The sequence below is a fragment of the Xiphophorus couchianus genome, chromosome 16, assembly GCF_001444195.1.
Source record: "Xiphophorus couchianus chromosome 16, X_couchianus-1.0, whole genome shotgun sequence".
Classification (NCBI taxonomy): domain Eukaryota; kingdom Metazoa; phylum Chordata; class Actinopteri; order Cyprinodontiformes; family Poeciliidae; genus Xiphophorus; species Xiphophorus couchianus.
In genome coordinates this window covers 20,107,783-20,129,067 of record NC_040243.1, presented here as the reverse complement: position 1 = coordinate 20,129,067, position 21,285 = coordinate 20,107,783, and the positions used below count along the sequence as shown (strand labels likewise).

Sequence of the window (21,285 nt, the reverse complement as noted above, 5' to 3'; positions counted from 1 at the left end):
CAAAAACCCTCATTGTTAGGCCATGTTGATTACTGATGCAACATGGCGCTTCTGAGGTCTAAACTACACCTTCAAGTCTGTCGATTTTATCTGTTTGTGTATTTGTGTGCTATACTATTTTTTTTTTCTTTAAAGCACTGTTGCCTCGCAGCAAGAAAACCTCCAGCTCAACTCCCTTCAGAGTTCCCAGGTTCTTCCATCCATGCATACACTATTTGTTTTCCGTGTCTCTGCAGCCAACCTAAAAGCTTGCGATTGCTTTTAAAGCGAAAGAAGATACTATTTTCAAGCAGGAAATTAAAATCGACATGAATTTTCTTTTAGTCTGTCTGATCTGATACTTTTCTCATCGCCTAATTTTGTCAAACGTTTTGCGTCGTTCAGAGATTTTTAGGTGTTGGTAAGGCTACCAACCACATTGGTTAAAAGTTTATATTCACATCTGTGTTAAGGAAGTCCAGGTTCCCCACTAAGTAGCAATCCTATTGCATGTTTTTCTTTTTCCGTTTTACAGTCATGACGTGTTGTTGGTATATATGCATACTGTATACAAAGCACATTTCCATCGTTATCTGTACATGACAGGCAGATCTGTTGAAAAACCCTTCCTTTTTTTTTTATCTCTTCAATCAGTTTTAGTCGATCGGTTGTTAAAACCAGCAAGTTTTCAATCATGATTCATTACGACGTTGTGCTAAACAACTTTGAAGACTTGTGTTAAATATTCTTACAGTGCAAATGTAAAAGTTTAAGGCATTCTTTAAACTTGAGGCAGAGTAGCTCGGTTTCACAAAATGATATCTCATCATGCATGGACAAAAAGGGGAAGTTTCTTGCCTTTTGAGATCCCCTTTTTTTTTTTTTGTCTTTTTGTGTAAGTGTCTAGTCTCACTTGCAGATGTTTCCACAACTCATTTGCGTGTTTGTGTATTTAACCATTTTGTACCTCTTTCTCTGGTTTTCATGCCGAGTGGTTTAAGTCGCCCACTGCAATATCTTTAGTACTGAACTCTGAAGATGCGGCGTGTACACATTCAGTTGTAAATTACATAATATACCAACCAGCCATTATGAACATTTGAGGTCAATTTGAGCCAGATGTCTTTCCATATTATTGTCAGTTTTATCCAAGGAGAACAAACTTAATCAAAATTTAGCTTTCTTTTTGTTCATTTGCTGTGTGAGCAAACGGTTTTGGAGTCGCACAGCAACAAGCAAGTGCAGGCCACAATGATGTCTTGTCGTTGCCTTGAGCATTGGACACTTGTTCTCATTTCCTCTTTAAATAAATAAAGATTAACAGGCTTTATAGCTGACCGAATTTGCTGCTATTAGCAGATCGCTGAACCATGCCCCTGCAGCATGTCTTACAATCCCTCTTTATCTGTACAGAACCTGCTGTTAGTTCATATCGTTATATAGGATCTGATGATGAAATGGGACATAAAATAGTTTTTTTTTTGTTTTTTTTTTCGTGAAGCAGGGCTGAGGTGCGACATGCCCGTGGACTGAGGGTTTGTTCTTTCACTCCCTGTTTGTTCTATTTTGCACTGTAGCTGAAAATAACACATTTATTGTGTGTTCATCCAAAAAAAAACAAACAAGAAAGGCAAAAAACCCAGTGACCTTCTTAGTTCTTTAACCTCCTACCTCCCAAACACACAAATGACCTTGGACTTAACTGTACAGGGATTGCCTGAGGAAGAGACAAAACATTTCAAAACACACTTCGAAAATATCCGTGTAGGCATCGATGTAATCTTTAAACTTTAGAAATTGAACAAAATACGACTAGATTAGTGATTTTCTTTTTCAGCTCTGATGCAGCAGAAATGGCAGTAGATTCATTTATTTATTTTTTTGTACAGCTTTTAGGTCAGTGACCCGATCAGTACTTTAGATGTTTTTAAAAAAAAAGAAATCCTATGTTAACAGATTTCCAGTTCCCAAGAATCATCAGGGACTACCTAGAAGTGCTGAGCCAAAAAAAAAAACAAAAAAAAAACTTTCAACTTAATTAGCTAGAGATTCTGAAACCAGGCTAATACAGCTATGCTAGAATAACTTATCTGACTATAATCATTGCTGAAACTTAAAGTGCATTGATGGGTTGTTGGAATATATATATTATGTCCCATTGAAACCTTCATGAAGGACATTGACCTGTTTGAGAAATCTGAGCCAGCATTGGAAAATCTGAATTGCGTATACGGCGTACCACAGCAAACTGTTGTCTGGTCCATGTAAGCTCTTTGGCTTTGCTCCATTTTCAAGTATTACCACTAAACCGGCGCCGATTTCTCCCATCTTTGTCTCGTTGCATCTCAACACGCTCTGGTTAATGCTACAATTTAGCTGCTTTCACATCCTCCTCGATCTCTTGCTCTCTCTCTCTCTTCCAACCCCCACCAGCTTCCTGTGTCTAAAAGAAAACTCCCACCAACTTTACGTGCACACTGCAAACGTTGGTGGAGTTTCACATTTCAACTTTGTGTCTCTTGAAGCGCTTTCATAATCACTTCTTGGAGCCATAATTTACAAATTGGCAGTTATAAAATTACATTATTGGTAGTGATGGGGTTTAAGTCCATTGCACTCCTAAGATCCCTGTTTTTTAATGATGCATCATTGCATGTTAACGCTTTGCACATTGATTTGACTTCTGTTGTACTTTATGAGGAGTAACAGGTCAGAGCTGCCTTGCACGTTTGGAATTTCTTTTCAAATCTTAGTCTAATTTAAGAAAGGTTTCTACTTTTTTCTAAACTCTACAGTTTCCCACTCTTTTGCTGAATACTCTTTTTAAATAAGTCGCATATTACGCCGTTTAAAATAAATCCTCAGTTTCTGAACAAACTGAGGATTTACCAGCTGTTTCAACACTCAAAGCAACTGCTGTAACTTTTTCCCTTCACACTTTTGCACTAGAAGGTTGCTTACTATTCTCTCAACCAATCAACTTCCACGTTGCTGCACATCAGAAAAAAGACGGTTCGACGTATCAGCTGAGTTTTTCAGGGCTTGCTTTCTCTCCCACTGTAAATCTCTTCTACAGAAATCCTGTCATCTTACATAAAACAAAATTGCATCTTTTTTTAAATGTTTTTTTTTTTTTAGTCTCTTTATTAGGCCTGTCACGATAGCAAATTTTGCTGAGCGATTAATTGTCTCAAAAAACTATTGCGATAAACGATAATATTGTCTGAAGACCTTTTTACACTGATTTAATGGAAATGACGTAATAATGTATGCGATTTCCTGCCAAAGATAGATACACTTTATTTTCAAAAGAATATTTAACACTGGAGCTGATAAACAAAATAAACAAAACAACCAAAAACAAAATTGATTCTCAGTCTCCATTAACAAAAAATGTACTTGATAAAAACTAAACAACATAAAGCCAAAGTGGAAATAAATACTGCATTCAACCAAAAGAGTGCAGATTATGAAGTCTGTATATTATGTTGCCCTTCAGTAATAATTTGATGTAAATAGAGAAGATGGGCACATCGACTACCTGATGCAATAATTCACACTACATGATTTTTTGCTCCTATTTTTCCCCTTATGACAATCTTAAAACGTTGATCTTTCTAAGATTGTGTGGTGTGTTATGGTAGATTGTCGTTGCCGCTCCGATCCAAATCAGGGGTTTTTCCGACTGGGAGCTTTAACTACACCTGTTGAATGTGACAGGTAGCCAATCAGAAAGCGAGGATTCTCCTCGTGCTTTCTGAGGGGAAATTACCTGGGGAATCCCAAACAGCTGACACGGCACAACCCGAAGTCCAGCCGACGTGGAAACAACATTAATGTTTATTCAACACGCAAAGAATATAGAAATGACAAGAGGAGGAGTTGGAGTGAAATTGCTACCGCAGTTGATAAACCCGGTAACTTTTCAGCTGTTCTTCCTTAACGTGACATAAATAGGTTCTAATGATTTTAATTCAGGCAGGACTTTACGCTGACACTAGCCACATGCATTGCAGGTAGATTGCAGTAAAGCATTGATTAATAACTGGTTTTAAAATTAGTTCACTGAACTTGCAGCCATTATTTTGTGCCCATTGTTGGACACCACACGGCAGGAACGAACCCGATCGAACCGTTATGCCTAGGATTTCTGTCGGCTAATGTGTGGTCTGTCAGGTTTTGAAAATGGGCGGACAATCGGCCGACAGCTGTAAGATCGTGTCCTGTGCGCTGAGCTTTACACTAAGGAAATGAGGAAGGGAGGGTGAGTGGAGAGCACCGGAGTTGAGCCTTTTTTCATTCGGTGTCATCAACAGAAAGAGAAGAAGGCCGGAAGAGACGATAATGCCGATAATTAAAACGAGGTCGATAGTTTTTATTTATCGTACGATTAATCGATTTATCGTTTATCGCGACAGGCCTACTCTTTATTATTCTCTATATTAGACCAGCAAAATGCCCACCTCAATGATTCACTTTTAAAGCAGTACTGGAAACATGTAAAAGCTCAAATATTAGCTCATTTTAGTAATGGAAGTGGTGTTTGTTTGAGCCGTTTTCTGCCTTGTGTCTGTGTATTGAAATCTTGAGCACAAAGTCAACATACAGTATGAACAATTGTGCATTTCAGCTTTTTTTGTACCAGCAAATACCTACTACTAGGGCTAAATGGCTGCAAAGCTAGGCAACATTTCTTTTTGAGTTAAAATATGTTAGGTGAAATTGCTAAAATGTGTTTTTGTTAGTTTTTTTTCCCCCACTGCATGTTGCTTACACTTTTACAGTTTCTTTGCATCTGCTAAGTCAAAGCAAGATTGAGTATATATTGTTGGGTTTGAGCTGTAAGTAGCCAAGTAAAAGATCTGTTAATCACTGAAAGAAAACCAGCATAGAGTACATATCCCCTACAAATATAGGCTCTACACAGTGCCTTCCGATAGTTTTCACACCCTTTGTACTTTTTCACTATTTCTCATGCCACAGCCTCAGATTTGATGTCGTCAAGAAGTACAGCATAATTGGGAAGTCACTTGTTCCCCAATATAAAAAACCAATGAACCCACCAGAGATATCAGAGATAAAGTTGTGGAGAAGTTTAATGGACTGGTTAGTGGGGGGGGAATATTAAGTGTCTGATGGTAACAATAGAGGTGCTGCAAATATTCACACCACAGCAGGAACAGTCTGACAGCAATAGGGGTGCACCAATAAATAGACTCCGGTTTCCTTTAAAAAAAATTTTGTAATCGGCAATTAGTTGATACTTGCATGTGAAGCCAATCTCGTCTACTTCTGTAAAGGTCTGAAAGTAAGTCACTGTTCCCTTACACTTTGCAAAGAGAAAGAGCTGCTTTACACACCCACCCTCCAGGTAACACATGCACGGTTAGACAACCGGACAAGCTTTAGCTGTGCATTCTATGAAACTGATTGCACTAGAAAAAAGCCATAAGACGTTTCCTTAGAAGTCCACCAAGTAGACACCAAACATGTGGAAGAATGTGCCCTGCTTTTCAACCTACTTGTAAAACATTATTGCCTTGTTTCCACTGTGCAGTACAGTATGGGTCGGTGCGGTTTGGTATGCTATTTTACTGTCCGGCTTATTCAGAAGAGTGTTTCCACCAACAGCTGGACTCTTAAGTGGACAAACCTCCAACGTGGCATCATACTAGTGTGACGGGAAAAGTGATGCAATAGTATGTCTCTTCTTGACGCAAGCAGTGATGGTTTTTCTGTTACTCAATCAACAGACTCACACCAGTAGTGTCACTCTAACTCTATCATTTAGAGTTGGGGTGCTGTCTCCATACTGTATGAAGTAAAAAACACTGTATGAAGACAGCTCGTTGTTAGTTATTGCCTTGGGCAATCTTTTAATTTTTTAGACCTAAATACAATAGCGAAACAGTAGCAAAACAGAAAAATTGACGTTCTCCATCCAGTCAGGCAGAACATGAGGGAGTTGCAAAGAAGAATTGGAGTGTGAGAAACATGATGCCTCACCAGACTGGCAACTTTAACTGCAGCAAAAGGTGCTTCTACAAAGCATTGACTCTTGTTGTCAGAATATATTTATCACTATCTGCTTGGGTCTATCATAAAATCCCACTAAGATGCAATGAAAGCTTCCACAAAGCACAGGAAAACGGACTGAAATGCACAGGCTGGCTGTTCCTGAATAAAGTATAAAAAAATAAAAACACAGTAAAACAGCTCATTGTTGGTCATTGCCTTGGTCTGTCTTTTCATTTTTTTGTGTTGCAATTCAGGTTTTCTGTGCAATTTACTTTTTTTAAAAAAATGTATAACCTGGGTTCACAGAAAGTTCCCTCCACATCCTGTCATTGAGTTCTGCAGAAGCCTGTTGCGGACACATCACTTGAAATAAGGCGTGTTGAGGCAGGAACACTCTTAACACATGTAGTGAAGTTGTTGTAATCAATTGAACATTTAAAGAACACGACTGTTTCAGTGGGGAAAAATAATGAACTGCTGTTGTGTAGAATGCTCATCAAAAAACTTAAGTGTGTGAATGTTAAAACAATAGAGGGTTATAGTTTCTAGTCACATGTTTCACTATGCAGAATAAACACTTATGGTGCTTCAACACCAGCCCTGTTTAGTCCGCTTTAGTTAAACTCTTAATTTGTCTAGAAAGTATGCTTGGTTTGGGGAAGTTTGAATGTTTAATCAAACCGTGGCGTACCTGAAAACCTTGACGTAAACTCTGGCGAGGTTCGAATGCAAAAAAAAGTAGGAAGCAAACTGTAGCGCAGGGCATTCTGGGTAAATGCAACCAAAACGGACACGCGAGTCTTGTCCTAGCAGGAGAAATTGGCCGTCCTACAACCGCTAAAATCTGACGCTACTCCATTTTTGTTTTCATTTTGTAAAGATGGAAGTTGTTTGTTTTTTTTATATCACCCCGCAAGGGGTCTTTTTGTGGGCTCTAGTGTCCCTTTTTCAAAGTAGGCTGACGGGAAAGGGGGAAAAAAGAGGGGGAAAGGCGTGCGGTAAACGTCGTCGGGTCCGGGAGTCGAACCTGTGACAGCCACGTCGAGGCCACATTGCCTCTGAATGTGGGTCGCGCTAACCCCTCCGCCACCACGTGAAGATGGAAGTCGTCTTCAGAGGTTTTTTATCGTTTCCTTGTCTGGTTCTTGGTGCAGCGCCACCACAGGCGAGAAGGAGGACAGGTTTTTCAGAGTGTTTGGTTTGTTAGACACAGTACTGTTAAAAGAGAACAGCACCAACTGAAAATGTAACAAATGTTAAACAGAATTTAAAACCCCCACAGCTTCCCAGCTCTCAAAAAGGAATGCCCTCTCTTCTTTTCTTAACCTTTAGGTCCCTGAACTGATCACAAAGTGGTTCTGTTTGCTTTGTGTTGCTCTTGCTTGCATTTTATTTGCATGTTGCTTTTTCCTCAACAGTCTTTTTTTTTTTTTTCTTTTCCCTGTACTTATCCCCTGAGTGTCAAACCAGAGAACTGTAATTAGGTCTCACTCCTCATCTCCATATCACTCCCTGCAGATGTGCCATAAAGACGTCAGCTGCTGTATTTAAAGATTAAATTATTCTCTCTGCGTGTTCTTTACACACATTTTCTCCCTTTTCCATCTAACGAGAACAGTCCAAACAGAAACTAGTTTGATGGGATTTTTTTTTTCCCCCCTTCACAGTTCGATTTGCTAATCTGGCTAAAGTGGCCTATATTTTACCACACACATGAAAGTAGAATGGTCCAGATTATGCAGATTTCAGATGCTAGCATTAAAGGCTCGTGGCGTTAAAACAACAGCTGTTTAGTAAAGCTGCACTTTGCAGCGAACGGCTACAAGATTGGTGTTAATACCTTCTAAACCCAGCGGTGGCTCCAATACTAACACACTTCACATCGATTTAAGGTTGTATTTTTTTTATTTTTCTCACTTCTCAATTTAGTGTAAAGTTCATTCGTTCCCTTGCTTCTAAAAGTGACCATGTGTATAACTTGTCTCAAGCTGAACAAAGAACAGAACGATGGCTGTATTTAAGTTGCCCAGGAGAAAAGGTTGCATTCAGTTTGTTTTGGCCGTTTAGTTTAAAGGTGGAACGTTTGCTTTGTGAAGCTGTGACTTTGTGGTCTAACGTGGCAGCGGTCCATTATCGTCTTGTTTTTTTGTTTGTTTTTTTAAATGCGTCTTAACATTCATCCTAACACCTCCAGGATATTTAAAATCAGCACACTAATGCTTCATCGCCCATTTTGAAGACTTAATCCCGCAGTCGTCGTCTCTTGCTGTGCTGGATGGTGGCTGTTGTGGGCGTGAATCATTCAAAGATCTAAAACTGTCACTGGGATCCTCACACTGCTGTCTGTACATAAGAAATAATCACTTTGTTGTTGTTTTATTACAATTGTTTGACGACGAAATCTTACTTCCTGCTAACCCACAGATCCTCGACTGGAGATAAAATTCTACTTTATTTCTCTAAAGTTGGTGTAATTTTTACTGAACAAAAAAAATGTTATATTGGGGTGTTCCTCTTTTTATTCATCTTGATTTCAATGTTAAGCTTGGGAAAATTAAGGTATATAAAAACGTTTTAGGTCAATTCGTTTGTGTTTACATGAGTTGGGCCGAGGTGGCGTTCCAGCATGGCAGCAGATTCATTCTTTAATCCAAAATTCAAGCTCCTTAGTAGTTGGCTGCCGAGTGCAAAGGGTGGGGCAAACAGGAGCTTAGCTTGTCTTCTGATGCTGTGCATTTTTTTATTGAGTTGTGGACAGTTAGTGTGTCAAAATGCCAAGCCGCAATTTCCTGCAGGACTTCAGTTACACTTTGTCAACTGTGGTTGTGTGGCGATGTGGTGCGAGTTGAGTTTAGGTTATGTTTAGGGTAAATTTCAGATGAAAAGTTAAAGGAAACCCAAACAAAGTTCTTGTGAAGATAGAAAAGTGTGTGTGTGTGGTGGCTTTGTTTTCTGACACTTCTGATTATAAAGCGTGAATCATAAACACTTGATGTTTGTATAAATAGTGATGGGTGAGATATTACTTCATTCTCTCATTCAGTTCCAGTTGAAAAGGATGATGCTAGCTTGCCTGTCCTGTTTTGGATGTGATTTTTTTCTTCATTTTTTCCTTCTTGCTTCTCCTTTCTAAGAAATACTTTAATAGACGAATGGTTCCAGTCAGCCACAAAGATTTACTTTAAAAAGTCACAATCAAGTAACTGTGTTCTCCAGTTGTTATGCTAATGCTGCTAGATCAAAAAATAACGATGGAAATAAATTTGACCTTGCATCAAAGGTCAAATTTGATGCAAGGTCAAATTGCATCAAATTTGACCTTGATGCAATTTTCAAGGCCAATTTCAAGGCTTGAAATTGGCCTTTGTCTCTTTAAGAAGCTCCCACCCCTCCATCATTTCCTCACAACAAAGCTTTGCTGCCTTGCTGCTTCTTGGCAGTGTTGGACTGAGTAGTAGTTTGTACGATAGCTTAAGCAGACGCATAGTTTCACCAGGTGTTTGCTAAATGCTGCAGAAAGTTAGCTTTCTGGGGGCGGAGCTTGTCTTTGGACTGAAGTTGTAAATGTTGCCACTTCTACTAGTGAGTATATACCAGTATGGAACCTTATAGGGTTGTTTTAAATAGATGGGGGGTTTTCTTCTTTTTTTATGCCTATTGTTAACTGCATTACATTCATAAAAAATCCAAATTGAGTCACTAAGCAATGAGAGATTCGCCTCTCTAGTTAGCCATGATAGCTAACCTTAAGGAAGTTGCTGAGATCCATGAACATGAAGTTCAGTTTCTAAGGATTTTTAAGGCATTCGTTAGCATCATTACGCTAACAACTTTGGATCTTTCCTAACAAAAACAACAAAACAAATTTGACAGCTCAACACCAACATTACTTTCTAACACTGACACTGACAGCTGTATCTAGTAGCACCATGTTGATTTTGCCCCAGCAAAATTACACAAGACATCAGTGTAAATATTTGAACTCCCATCGGTAATGACACAGGAAATATGACAAACTAGCATATGTATACCTCAATGATCGTTTGTCCATTTTCTTTTTGCTTACAGTGAAGACGGAAGCATCTTCAAAAGCCTTTTTATTGGGAATTTTAAGATCCAAAACGAAAGCGCTCTTAAGGCACTGTGTTGTTTGGAGTCCAAATAATCTTTGAAAACTTGAGTTAAAAATTCGAAGCGAAAATGAACCAAAGAGTAACACAAATAATCAGAGGTTTAACCATAGTAACAATTATAATTGTTTTTTGCCTGTAGGGTCTGTTTTAAACTGAAGCTGCTCAACATATAAGCCACTATTAGGAGAAACGGCTCTGGCTGGAACAAACGGCTCGCTGCTCCTGCTGCTAATGTGTTCAGTTATCTTTGTCTGGTCCTTCCATTATTGCATATCGCACTGTTTTGTGACTCCAATTACCCGGATACGACTGTAAAACTCCGTAACAGCCGCAGTTCGACTCCGCATATGGAAGTTGTAACTGCTGCACCGCCTGAGTAAATGAGCAAGCACTGCTTTATGGACATCAAGATTGCTTTGTGTGCAAACAGGCGACATAAGGAGCTTTGACAGGTCCATTAAACCCAGCATTTTGGGCGCAGTAGGCTTTGGACTCGAAGGTCTCGGTAAAGCTTTAGCTCATCTGTCTTGATGCTTGGGTCTGACCTGCTGCAAAAGTCCCGATTAATTCATACTCAAGGTAATCCCTGCTCCTGGTTTATTTCAGGTTGTGCAGATTTTTCTTTATGTCTGCAACTGCAACTTTTACATTGAGTGCATTGCTGAGCAACATGTAGTTCTCCAAAACCTCATGACAGTTGCATGAGGTTGCCAGGAAGGACAAATATAGGTCTAGTTTAATAGTCTTATACTCGGCGCTCATATCCTGCCGAAATCTAAACAAACGCAAAGGTCCCCAAGTCTTGCCAGGCAGAGAATAAACACTGGTCTATTGTAGGATAAACTACAACAGCCACACACGTGTCACTGACCGTGCACTAGAAGGAAGCAAAAGAAAGGAATCATTTTGTGCTGCAACTCTCTCTCCTTTCTTTCCCCATATCACTCGAAATTTGCTAAAGCCGAAAAACATCAAGCTGGTGTCTCTGCATGTGATTCATCAGATTATTCGAGTGAATATTTTCGCAGGACTTCCTGACTAATAAGTTTCACGCTTGAGTATGATGTGGCACATACTCATGTTTGACACACACATGGGTTTGTGGCTAGAAATGCTATATTATTTTTAGATTGCATGGTTTTGAAGGAAGGAGGGGGAGGGGGAGACAGTGGCAGCTGTGGAGGAGATAATCCCTGGCCTCGACCTTAGCCTGTCAAAGTGAAACTCCTACAACTATTGTGCTTCAACCAGATTAAACCCCCCCCCCCCCCCCCAAAAACAAATCAGATGAGTGAATGGAAGTGGTTTGGTTTGGAGCTCCCAAGTTCACACAAGACAAAAATGCAGTTTCTGTCTCTTTTTTTTTTTTAAGAAGAAAAGAAAAAAGCCAACCAAGCAAATATTATTTCCGTTTTTTTTTTTTTTTTCCTCCACATGAGCCTGCGTCACTTTTTTTTTCTTTTTCTTTTTTTTTGACGCATAAAGAAGTGGTCAGAAGTTTGTGCACTTTACAAAATGCTCTGCATATGATCCAATCATGTACGGTGTAGGACGAGCTGCTTGGTGCAACCCGAACACAAGTTGTTATATTTTTACAACCTCCAAAGCAAGACCGCCGAAGCAGAAGAACAAGTTTTTATGCAAACTTCCGGACACGCACGTCGACGGGAACTGCGCCAAATTATGTAATGAGGTGAATTATTAACAAGTCCGATCAAAACATGGAGGAAGCATGCCAGAATTAGCCTAGCATTTCAGGAACCGCTCGACAAAACTTCCTCCGCTGGTGGAAGATGATTACATCAAAAAAAAAATTTTACCATATATGTTGAGGTCTGCAGTGTGTTGCTGTAGTAACTTCAGAATTATACTCCATGTATATTATTTAAAACTCCTCTAGTGCAGAATTTAGTTTTTTTTTGTTTTTTTTTAACAGACATTCCCCTTGACTCCTTGTCTGCACTCAAAATGCAGTAAAAGCAACTTTTGGTTTTCCCTCCTCAAGGTTGTAACTCCAACACATTTTAAGCCTAAAATATATCAAAATTATTCAGATATTCCACAGATTTTCCTCTGTCTGGGGGTTCCCACCTCACTTCCTCTGGGAAGTGAGGTTCCTCTGTCTGGGGCTTCCCACCTCACAGAAGGCAGACTTCATGATGAACCTGAATCTTTGGATTAGTTTCACTTCAGCATTCAGAGCTAAAGCCAGGCGGTCACTCAGAGCATCACATGATGCTCATGACTGTGCGCTCCAGGCACTGGACTAGCCCTCAAGTTTAGCTTTACTGTACACATGCAGGACTTTTTTTTTTTTTTTTAATAAAAACTGGTAAATGTGCACCTTGGAAAATAATTTTGTTGCCAAAGCAGAAAACAAATGTTCTGACAAAGTGTAGTAGTTCCCAAATTGGGAAAAGACCTCCCTTGGGGTCACAGAAATGCATGTGTGGGGTCTTTGAGAACCTCTTGAGAAAATAAGCTAAATACTAAAAATGGCAATGTGCGAACGTGTGCATTTTCTAAATGGTGTGAAAGATAACATAATCGGCCCTTGATGCTGACTCAGTTAAAATTTTGGTTAGCTCAACCAAAAGTCAGGGTCACGAGCCTCATGCTTTTTTTTTTCGATCAATTAAATTTTTTTAAGAAAAGCTCTAACCTGCTTATATTTTTAGCCTTCTGGGATATGCAGAGGACAAGTTGCGAGGGAAAAAGAGAAAACGATTTGGATTCGACATTGTACATTGTTTAGTATCAGGATGGTGATTAGCATTCATAATAACTGTAGTAAGTTATTACTGCTATAAGTATATTAGCATGGTTGGGATCGCAAGCCTTAACAAAATGCTTTACCTGTTGATGTAACGACTAACGGTGTTTAAATACAAAATGGCAAAGAAGCCAAACTACCAGCACCTGTCAAGGTTTAGCTATTTGTAGCAGCCAGAATGAGGATCCAACAGGCTTCTGTTAGATGGGGTTCTTGTTTTGTAAAATGGTTTCTTACACTTCAGTTTCATCTTCATGCTTAAACACGTTACTGGAGCTAACTTTGAGTCTTCAGGCATTAATAACTTCCACACTGAAGAGTAGTGTTAATGCGACCTAGTAACTCTTACATATGTTTGTGATTTATTTCTCTGCGACTTTTTGTTTTATAAGCTTTCTTTTACTTGCATGTGAAAATGTCTGTTTGGCTCAGACTTGACCAAAGTACCTGCCTCAGTGTCTCACGTGTAAATACGGACACATGTACTTTGACCCACTTCTGCTTATGGCTCATTTTTGGTTCTGGTCCAGGGCCACGCCCTCATCCTGTAATGCTGGTCTTATGCAGAATTAGCAGCTGGGGGAAGACCAGGGACAGCTGGCATTCTGAGGGGTCAAAGGAGCAAGTAGACCGCAGTCACTCGACGGGCACATTAACCAAACCAACAGCTGGGATTGGCAAACCGTGGATTATGCATTTAAGAGGCAATAGAATGAGAAAATGGCAGACTTTTCTCACCCTGGTACACTTCTGCTATCTTGGCTTTATTTAGGAAAGTTCAGCCTAGACTTCACACTTGCAGCCTCTGTCTCTTAACACGATAAGCAGTGAGTCTAATTAGGACACACACAAAAAACCACACATTCCTCAGGGTTCATAGTCAGTTTTGGGAGAGAGAAAAAAGGGAATTTAAGGTCTGGATAAGAATTGGGGAAAAAAAACTGAATACAGGTTTTCTTTACTTTATTTTAGGGATGCACCGATATGAAAATTTAAGCTGATGTTGGTATCCGATATAAATACTGCTTTTATGGCCAGTAATTACCTATACTATATAAATTTCACTACCCTTTGACACCTTTGGGCAAAAAAAACCCCACGGTGCTGACTTCACCACAGCTTCTATGCTTCAGTTAAACTCCCCACAATCCTTTGCTGCATCACCAGCTGTGCTTCCATTGACCTTAAAATTGCGCAAAATACAAAAATAAATTTGCTTAATGGAAATGCGCCAATTCAAATAAAAAATAAATAAATTCTGTAAGCTTTTGCAGTTTCTGTTTTTCGGATGTATCGAAAGTGTGTTTCGGAAAACTGCCATACCGTCTCCGCATCACACGAGTGACGTGATCAACAACCGGATGTTACTGCTGGCGGAAAAGACGGAAAACGACAGGAAGTGGTCTGAAGACGATTGCACAGCAATTTTTTTTTTTTTTTCACGTCTTATCGCATGAAGAAACTTACTTCGCATACGATTTTAATTGCATTTAGCATTTTTATTTAACAGAAATGCAGCAATTGCAAAGTCGTGCTTTTTTTTTTTTTTTTTTTGCTTTGTTTTTTTTTTTTCCAACATTGGCAGAATATCGACAACCTTTTGTAATGGAAACGCAGCTACTCTTTACAATCACATGACCAACCTCTCTCCAACAAGATAGAAATGAACATCGATTGTTAAAATCAGCCCAGTTTTTTTTTTTTTCATTTTTTAGACCGATGCTGATGTTATCGGCCGATACCAATGTTATTGATAGACCGTGCATCCCTACTTTATTGCCTAAAAATTGTATCCCATTTTTCAATACATTTATCTGTTTATGCCTACTTTTATTGAACCTTTTCTACTTGTAAGTGGGAAAGTACAGAATTAAGACATGAAAATGTGTAAAAAGCCGGGTTTTTTTCTTTTGGATTTTTATTTGTTTATTTAGTGGAAAATGCGGGAAAGCTAAGCTAATCCATCAAAATCTCTCAATGAGGTAACAGGAGCAGACAGACAACAGTTGAGCATATCGTGTAAACTTGCATGTGATAAATTTTAGGGCCGTCTATCGTCCCTGAAGATATTTGGATTCCTAGAGGTCTGCCACCTCGGTTCCTTCTGCTGTTCTTTGTGTTTTTGGAAGGCTCTAATAAACGAGATGGAAAATGGAGCAAAGGGAAGGAGAAAATGTTTAATACAAACTTAGCTCTGTAAACTGAAGCGACATAACATGGTTCGTGGAGATTGCATCCAATGAATAAAACATTTCTTTTTCTGTTTTGCATTGTAAAGGGATAGCTTCCAGTGTTTCTCCCTGGACAATTTATGACAGACTCTGCTTTTTAAAAGAAAAAGAAAAAAAGCTTGAGTAGCTTTTCCACAAAAGTCTCTCTTTTGAAACAAATTTCTCCACTTCATTCTTTCACAAATTAAATTCAGTTGCTATATTGACATGTTTTAGCCTCCTGTTTATCACGGTAAAGACACAAATTTCTGTACCTTCAGTATTTTGTTTGGACAGAATTTGACTGACTTTTATTTTTTTTTCTTTCTGTGCTTCCAGGTGTTAAATGAAGAGTGCGATCAGAACTGGTATAAAGCAGAACTAAATGGGAAAGATGGATTCATTCCCAAGAATTACATAGAGATGAAAGCCCATCCGTAAGTATTAAATGTAGCTGTAGTGTTTGTTTAAGAAGTGTGTCATTAATTTTCCTTTTTAACGCGTTTATCAGAAAGAACCCTGCTGCATTTGGTTTATTGTAGATCTGGACGTCATAAAATAAAAGTAATGCATCGATATTTTCACCGTGATTTATGATTTGTGGTGTTCATATTTTAAAATGCATTTTTAATCGCTGTTTTCAGCCGTATAATACGGTGGCTAACAATGAGTCAGGTTTTGAAACTCCTTCCAACTACAGATAAATGTGAAAAGTCCAGCAGTAAAAGTGTCTTCTAATCACTCTGACAAAGCTTATGGTACAGTCTGGCTGCTCACGTTTTAAAATGGTACGTTAGCCTAGCAAAAGTATTGGCAAATAATGAGCTCTGTTTTGGAAAAATGCAAATCAGACTATTCAGTGTGTGTCCTCTGAGGCTGAGCAGAGCCTTTTAAGAACTGGTTTTATTGGACACAGCATTCATGTAGATTTAAAGTTGAGAAATCAATATTTATCAATCTGAGTTGAAGTGGAACAGGTATAAATAACATAGATTTGAATAAAATGTTTGACAAAGCAGTTAATTTACTCACTGCTTGTTGACAGCATGACAAGCCTCTTCAACCAATCTGTTTTTCCGTTAATCATTTTTTAATAGTAATATTTATCCAAATATTAAAAGAACAGCCAAATCAGAGCTTTGCAATTTTAATGACAAACAGCAGGCCTATTTTTTTCCCTCTTAAATGAGTCTCCTAAAAAGATTGATGGTTATATTTGTAGACGCAGAAGTAAAAGTAACATCTCTGATTGTGATTGTTGTACTTTTTTCAAATAGTTTGATTTTTCTTCTTTTTTTTTACTTTTTACTTTACTTTTTACTGATGCTGCATCTTTTCTTTTCATTTTTATATGGAGAGTTTTCAAAATGCTTGATTAGTGACAGTGGTTGATTGTTGCTTTGAGAATAATAATAGATGAAGATGTGATGACTTGTGAATTTCCATTAAATTTTAGCATCCAAAGCTGAAAATTGTACAATTCTTGCTTTAAAGTTCCTAATAGCTTTTGAGCATTTTACACAGCAACCTCCGAATGCAAGAAATTGGTAGCGTTTGCTGTCGCATCAGATCATCAAAAACACACAACTGTTGATAAAAGCTTTACATTTTGGACTAAGAACCAGTTGCATGCGGTAGAGTTTGCCTGCAGCCTCTCCAGATAAATCTTGGCAGGATCCTTGGACACGTTTCCCTCTGGACCCACATTGAGTGCCAGATTACCTCTCTGTTTAATAATGTGCTCAGAGCCTCTTACACTTGATTGAATATTGACCTCACTGCATCGTTGCTGCGGTGCCGTCAGAAGTAACTTTGTGGAAGGATGGCTCTCACTCTGCTGGGCGTGTCCTTTTTTACTCTTATTTCTCTCTGTTCGTCGGTTCTGGTGGCCAGTTGTTGTCTTAGCAGTAAAATATTTGGACCGCCACCCCTTGTACTTTATAGTAAGAAGAGCCGTGGTTCATTTGTTTATATGCAGCCTGGGATTTGTTGCAACAAAATTAGATAGGGTTGCTCTCTGTAGATGTATTGTTTGGTTTTTGATAAACATCTCCGGTTGAAATGTGTATTAATGGTTGAAAATAGACTCGAACATTAGAACCAGTCAAGAGCCGATAAGAGAGATTCATTGTTTTATTACTTTTGGTAAAAATATCATTATCAAAATATTTTAACAAAAATAAATTTTTATATAATAAATCATATCACAGATTTAATATCAATATTTATTTTGTTTTTTGGGGGATCGGTTATTGAACACAGCCAATAATGGTGTTGACAGTTGAAAAGCTTTTTTTTTTTTTCTTTTTTTTTAAGACATTTAAGAAAATATTTAAAAGCCACTTCAGGCTAAAGTTGACAGATCAAGTTTAAGTAATTTTTTAGAGTTTACAGCAAAACACTGAATAAGTTGATTTTGCTTTTTCCAGAAGATATCACATCTTGCTTTGCTAATATTACCCAGCTAAGTAGCAGAGCTTGGTTATTTAGCACTCTAATATTAACCTATTGTGTTGTCCCAGACTTTTAGCCAATTTTACTTTAAAAAAAAAAACACCTTTATGTTAATGACAGTAATAGCTGACATCTTGTAGATTCCAGCCTACAGACGCATTACAAGGTTGGTTATGCTAGCTTGACTTTGACAACCTTAACATGTAGATGTGCTGCAGGATTTCGTGAGGTTTGGTTCAGTTAGAAGAAAATAAAGGTGACTCTCACACTAACACTCTGAAAGGCCATCAGCAGCGCAAGTGTTTGAATTAGCTAATCGACCTCCTCTGCATTGTCCTCTGTCACTTATTAATCGCAAAATAAACATCAAGCCTGAAAACCTAAGACTGTAGCAGACTGAATGTTCTCACGATCCATTAGTGGAGCTGTTGTCGGTCAGTTGCTATGACAACAGGTCTGTGTGTAGCATAGTCAGCAAAGACTTTGAGAAAAGAATGAGTGGTTTTGAGTTGTTCATTGGCTTTTCTGTTATTTTTCCTTTTGCTGTTGCTCACTGAACTAAATTAATACCAACATCTTCAGTTTTCATTTTGTTAACGGAATCAAGATATTTTCCCCCTACTCCTAGAAGATGTCTTTATTTAATCAATCAATCAATCAATCAAATTTTATTTGTATAGCACATTTAACAGTAATTTGACAGAAAAATAGGTTGGAAATAGAAGAAGAAGCAAATAGCCCGAGACCGGGAACCAAACCCAGGACAACCTGGTTGAGGATTATAACCTCTTCTTACGGTGCGCTTCCTCTACTAGCTGAGCCACCCAGCAGCCCTTTAAATAAGAGAAATGAGATGTACTTACATGCGACAGACTGTCAACCTGTCCAGAGTGAACCCCGCCTCTCTCCCGGAACGTTAGCTGGAGAGGCACCCAGCACCCCTCCCGACCCCACTAGGGACAAGGGTGTAAGAAAATGGATGGATGGGTGGAGTGTTGAAACAGGAAAGGGAGGAGCTGCTCCGCTCCGCTCATCTTCAGATATTTATCTGGCATTTAGAGCCAGTATATTTCTTGAGCTCCCTACTTCTAACCAGAGACTTTGATACGGAGAAGGGTGAGGATACAGGGTAAAATCTGAAATGTATGGCATAACTATTTGCTACATTTACAGCTGCAATTCTTTTACTGTGCCTCTGCACCAACTTTGCCCAATTTTTAAGTTTTGCTTCATTGTTTTTCTTTAATGACTTTTTTTGTCCAATTGGATGGTGAGCAATGGCTGCCATTTTGAAAAATCTGAAAAATATTCAGGGTTTTTATGGTTCAAAATGTAAATGTGCATGGCTTGACAGCAAACTCATTAATCACAGGAAATGCACATCTTGAAAACTTGTTCAACAAAAATAGTTTCAAAATCAAAAAAAAAAGATCAATAAGTGATTTTTTTTTTTTTAAATTTCTTTCTTAGAGGACGAAGGGGTCCCAATTATGTTTTTTTTTAACACTAAAACTAATTTTCCTTTGTGATCATGTTTTAGGGTAATAATAGCAAACCCCTTGGAACATCTGTGCCAACTTATGCTCTTGTATCCACTTGTGAAATATTAAATCATCTGCTCCACTACCTGTAAACATCAGCTGCATCAACACATGGACTTTCACTAGACCGTTTTGTTAGATAATTATTCTTTGAAGCAATACTTTTTGAACCTCTGGCTGTATTTTTATTTGGGGGTAGTTGTGGTCATGACCTGGCCTGATGTCTTTTGTTTTGGGGGTTTTTTTTAACCCTTTGTTTGTCTTGTGGAGTTTTCCAGTCATATTAACAATCTGCTCCAAATGTACCAGGCTTCCACACGACCCTATAGACATGCTTACACTGCTTTGCTGTGTAACAGAGCACAATGGTGTGATTCAGCACCCAATCAGTCATGCCTGTCTGTAGACAGATCTTTGACCCTGTTGAACAATGATTGCGTTTTGTCACTCGTGAAAACGTGTGTGTGTGTGTGTGTGTAGCCATAACAGCAGCATGTATGTTGCCGATTGTAGTTCTGGTTTTAAACTTCTTCTTTTTTTCTTCTTCTTTTTCTGTTTTTAATTTTGGGTGCATTAATTGCTCTGCTATCAGGCTGATCTAACAGGGAAAGGGAGTATGCGCAGACTTTCTGTCCTGCCAAGCTGAGATGCAAAGTGGATTAAGAGTTGGCCAGTTCATCACTGATTCCCAGCGACGTTTGAAGTAGCCAGGATCCCAGCTTTTGGATGACGTCTGGCTATTTACACAAGTCTACAGACTTAACATAATTTGTCTTGGTTGTAAATCTCAGAGCAGATCAATTGAGTTCACACCACTTTTAATGGCTTAAACCTGATTTAAGCAGAAATAATTGTTGCTCGGTTCATTGCAGACCTTGAAGCATACAGGTTGTTCTGTTTTCAAATCTGCGAAGCCATAAAACTCGCTTTGCCATTATCGTTACATAACTAGTCTGGCTGTGGGTGAGTTGAAGGACAGCTTCATTAGAACAGTCGGTGCTGGGATGGTTAAAGCTTCAGCTTTTCCAGCTATGCCTCAAACAGACCTGCGCATGTTTCCAATGGGAGGAAAGCACTGATTCTTATCATTTGATTTAAGGCTGCAGCTAACGATTGTTTAGTCATGGATTATTCTGACGATTAATCGAATAGCAAGATTTTTATTTTTTTTTTTTAATTGAACATTTTGCAGGTTTTTCATTTAACAACATAAGCTTTTTTTGTGCAAGATTAGAAATGCATTAAAAGATGCAAGTAAGGAATTTTTTTAAATGAGAAAATGAACATTTTATTGCCTAAAATACAACAACATGGTATTCCTTTTGGTGTATGTTTGGTCATTTGTAGCAACAGATGCACCTGCAGCTAAAAAATATACTCTACTAAAATACTCTTTTTATTTATTTATTTAATTATTAATTAATGTATAGCAAAATGTGCTTAATAGACTTAAAATTTTAACCAGGGGAAGCTAAAGAATGCCAGTTAAGTTCTGAGAGGAACATATTTCCAGACAAAGAAGGTTTCTTGTCTTAAGTGCAAAATGTATCTATTTGACTTAATTAAATATGACTGTTCTTTCAGCAAATTGTCATTTTTGAGTCTCTTTTTTTCCTTTATGTAATGTTTAATTGATTACTACATTGACAATTATTTCTATAATCGATTAATCATGATTCATTTGATTAAAATGTTTTTTTTCTCTCTCTCTCGCTTGATTGCATGCATGTTACAACATGGTGACGACATCAGTTCAGTTAAATTCTGTTTCGATTTGTCACAAATGTCTCCTCAAGGTGCTTCCTTAAAATGTTTTAACCCAGATTCATAGTCATACATAGATTCCAAACCAATATAAGTTAAAAAAAAACAGTGCAATTAAGTTCAGTTTATTATGCCAGTGAAAGGTTTTTCTCTCTCAGTTAAATGGCCACCTGCATCAAGTCACTAATGTGTGAAAGGGCAGGTAGAAACGATAAACATTTGATGGCATCAACTTATTAATCCTGATTAATTAATCAGGATTAATTGGATTAATCTTGATTAATCAATTATAGCAATAATAGTCAACTAACTGTGAAATTGATCTTATCCACTGATCTTATTTGCTTTTGCAAAGATGTAAAAAATCAGCCACAGGCTTGTTAGTCTCTGCAGTGAGAAATGACTGACTGACA

The 21,285-nt window shown here is 38.2% G+C and overlaps 1 protein-coding gene across 1 annotated transcript in view; it reads left to right on the top strand.

The window, feature by feature from the left end:
• The window catches only part of grb2b (growth factor receptor-bound protein 2b), a 34,856-nt gene that overhangs the window by 6,981 nt on the left and 6,590 nt on the right, over positions 1 to 21,285 (top strand). Inside the window, exon 3 of the mRNA XM_028042407.1 lies at positions 15,453 to 15,550. Within this exon, the coding sequence (XP_027898208.1) occupies positions 15,453 to 15,550 (98 nt within the window). The remainder of the gene's footprint in view (positions 1 to 15,452; positions 15,551 to 21,285) is intronic.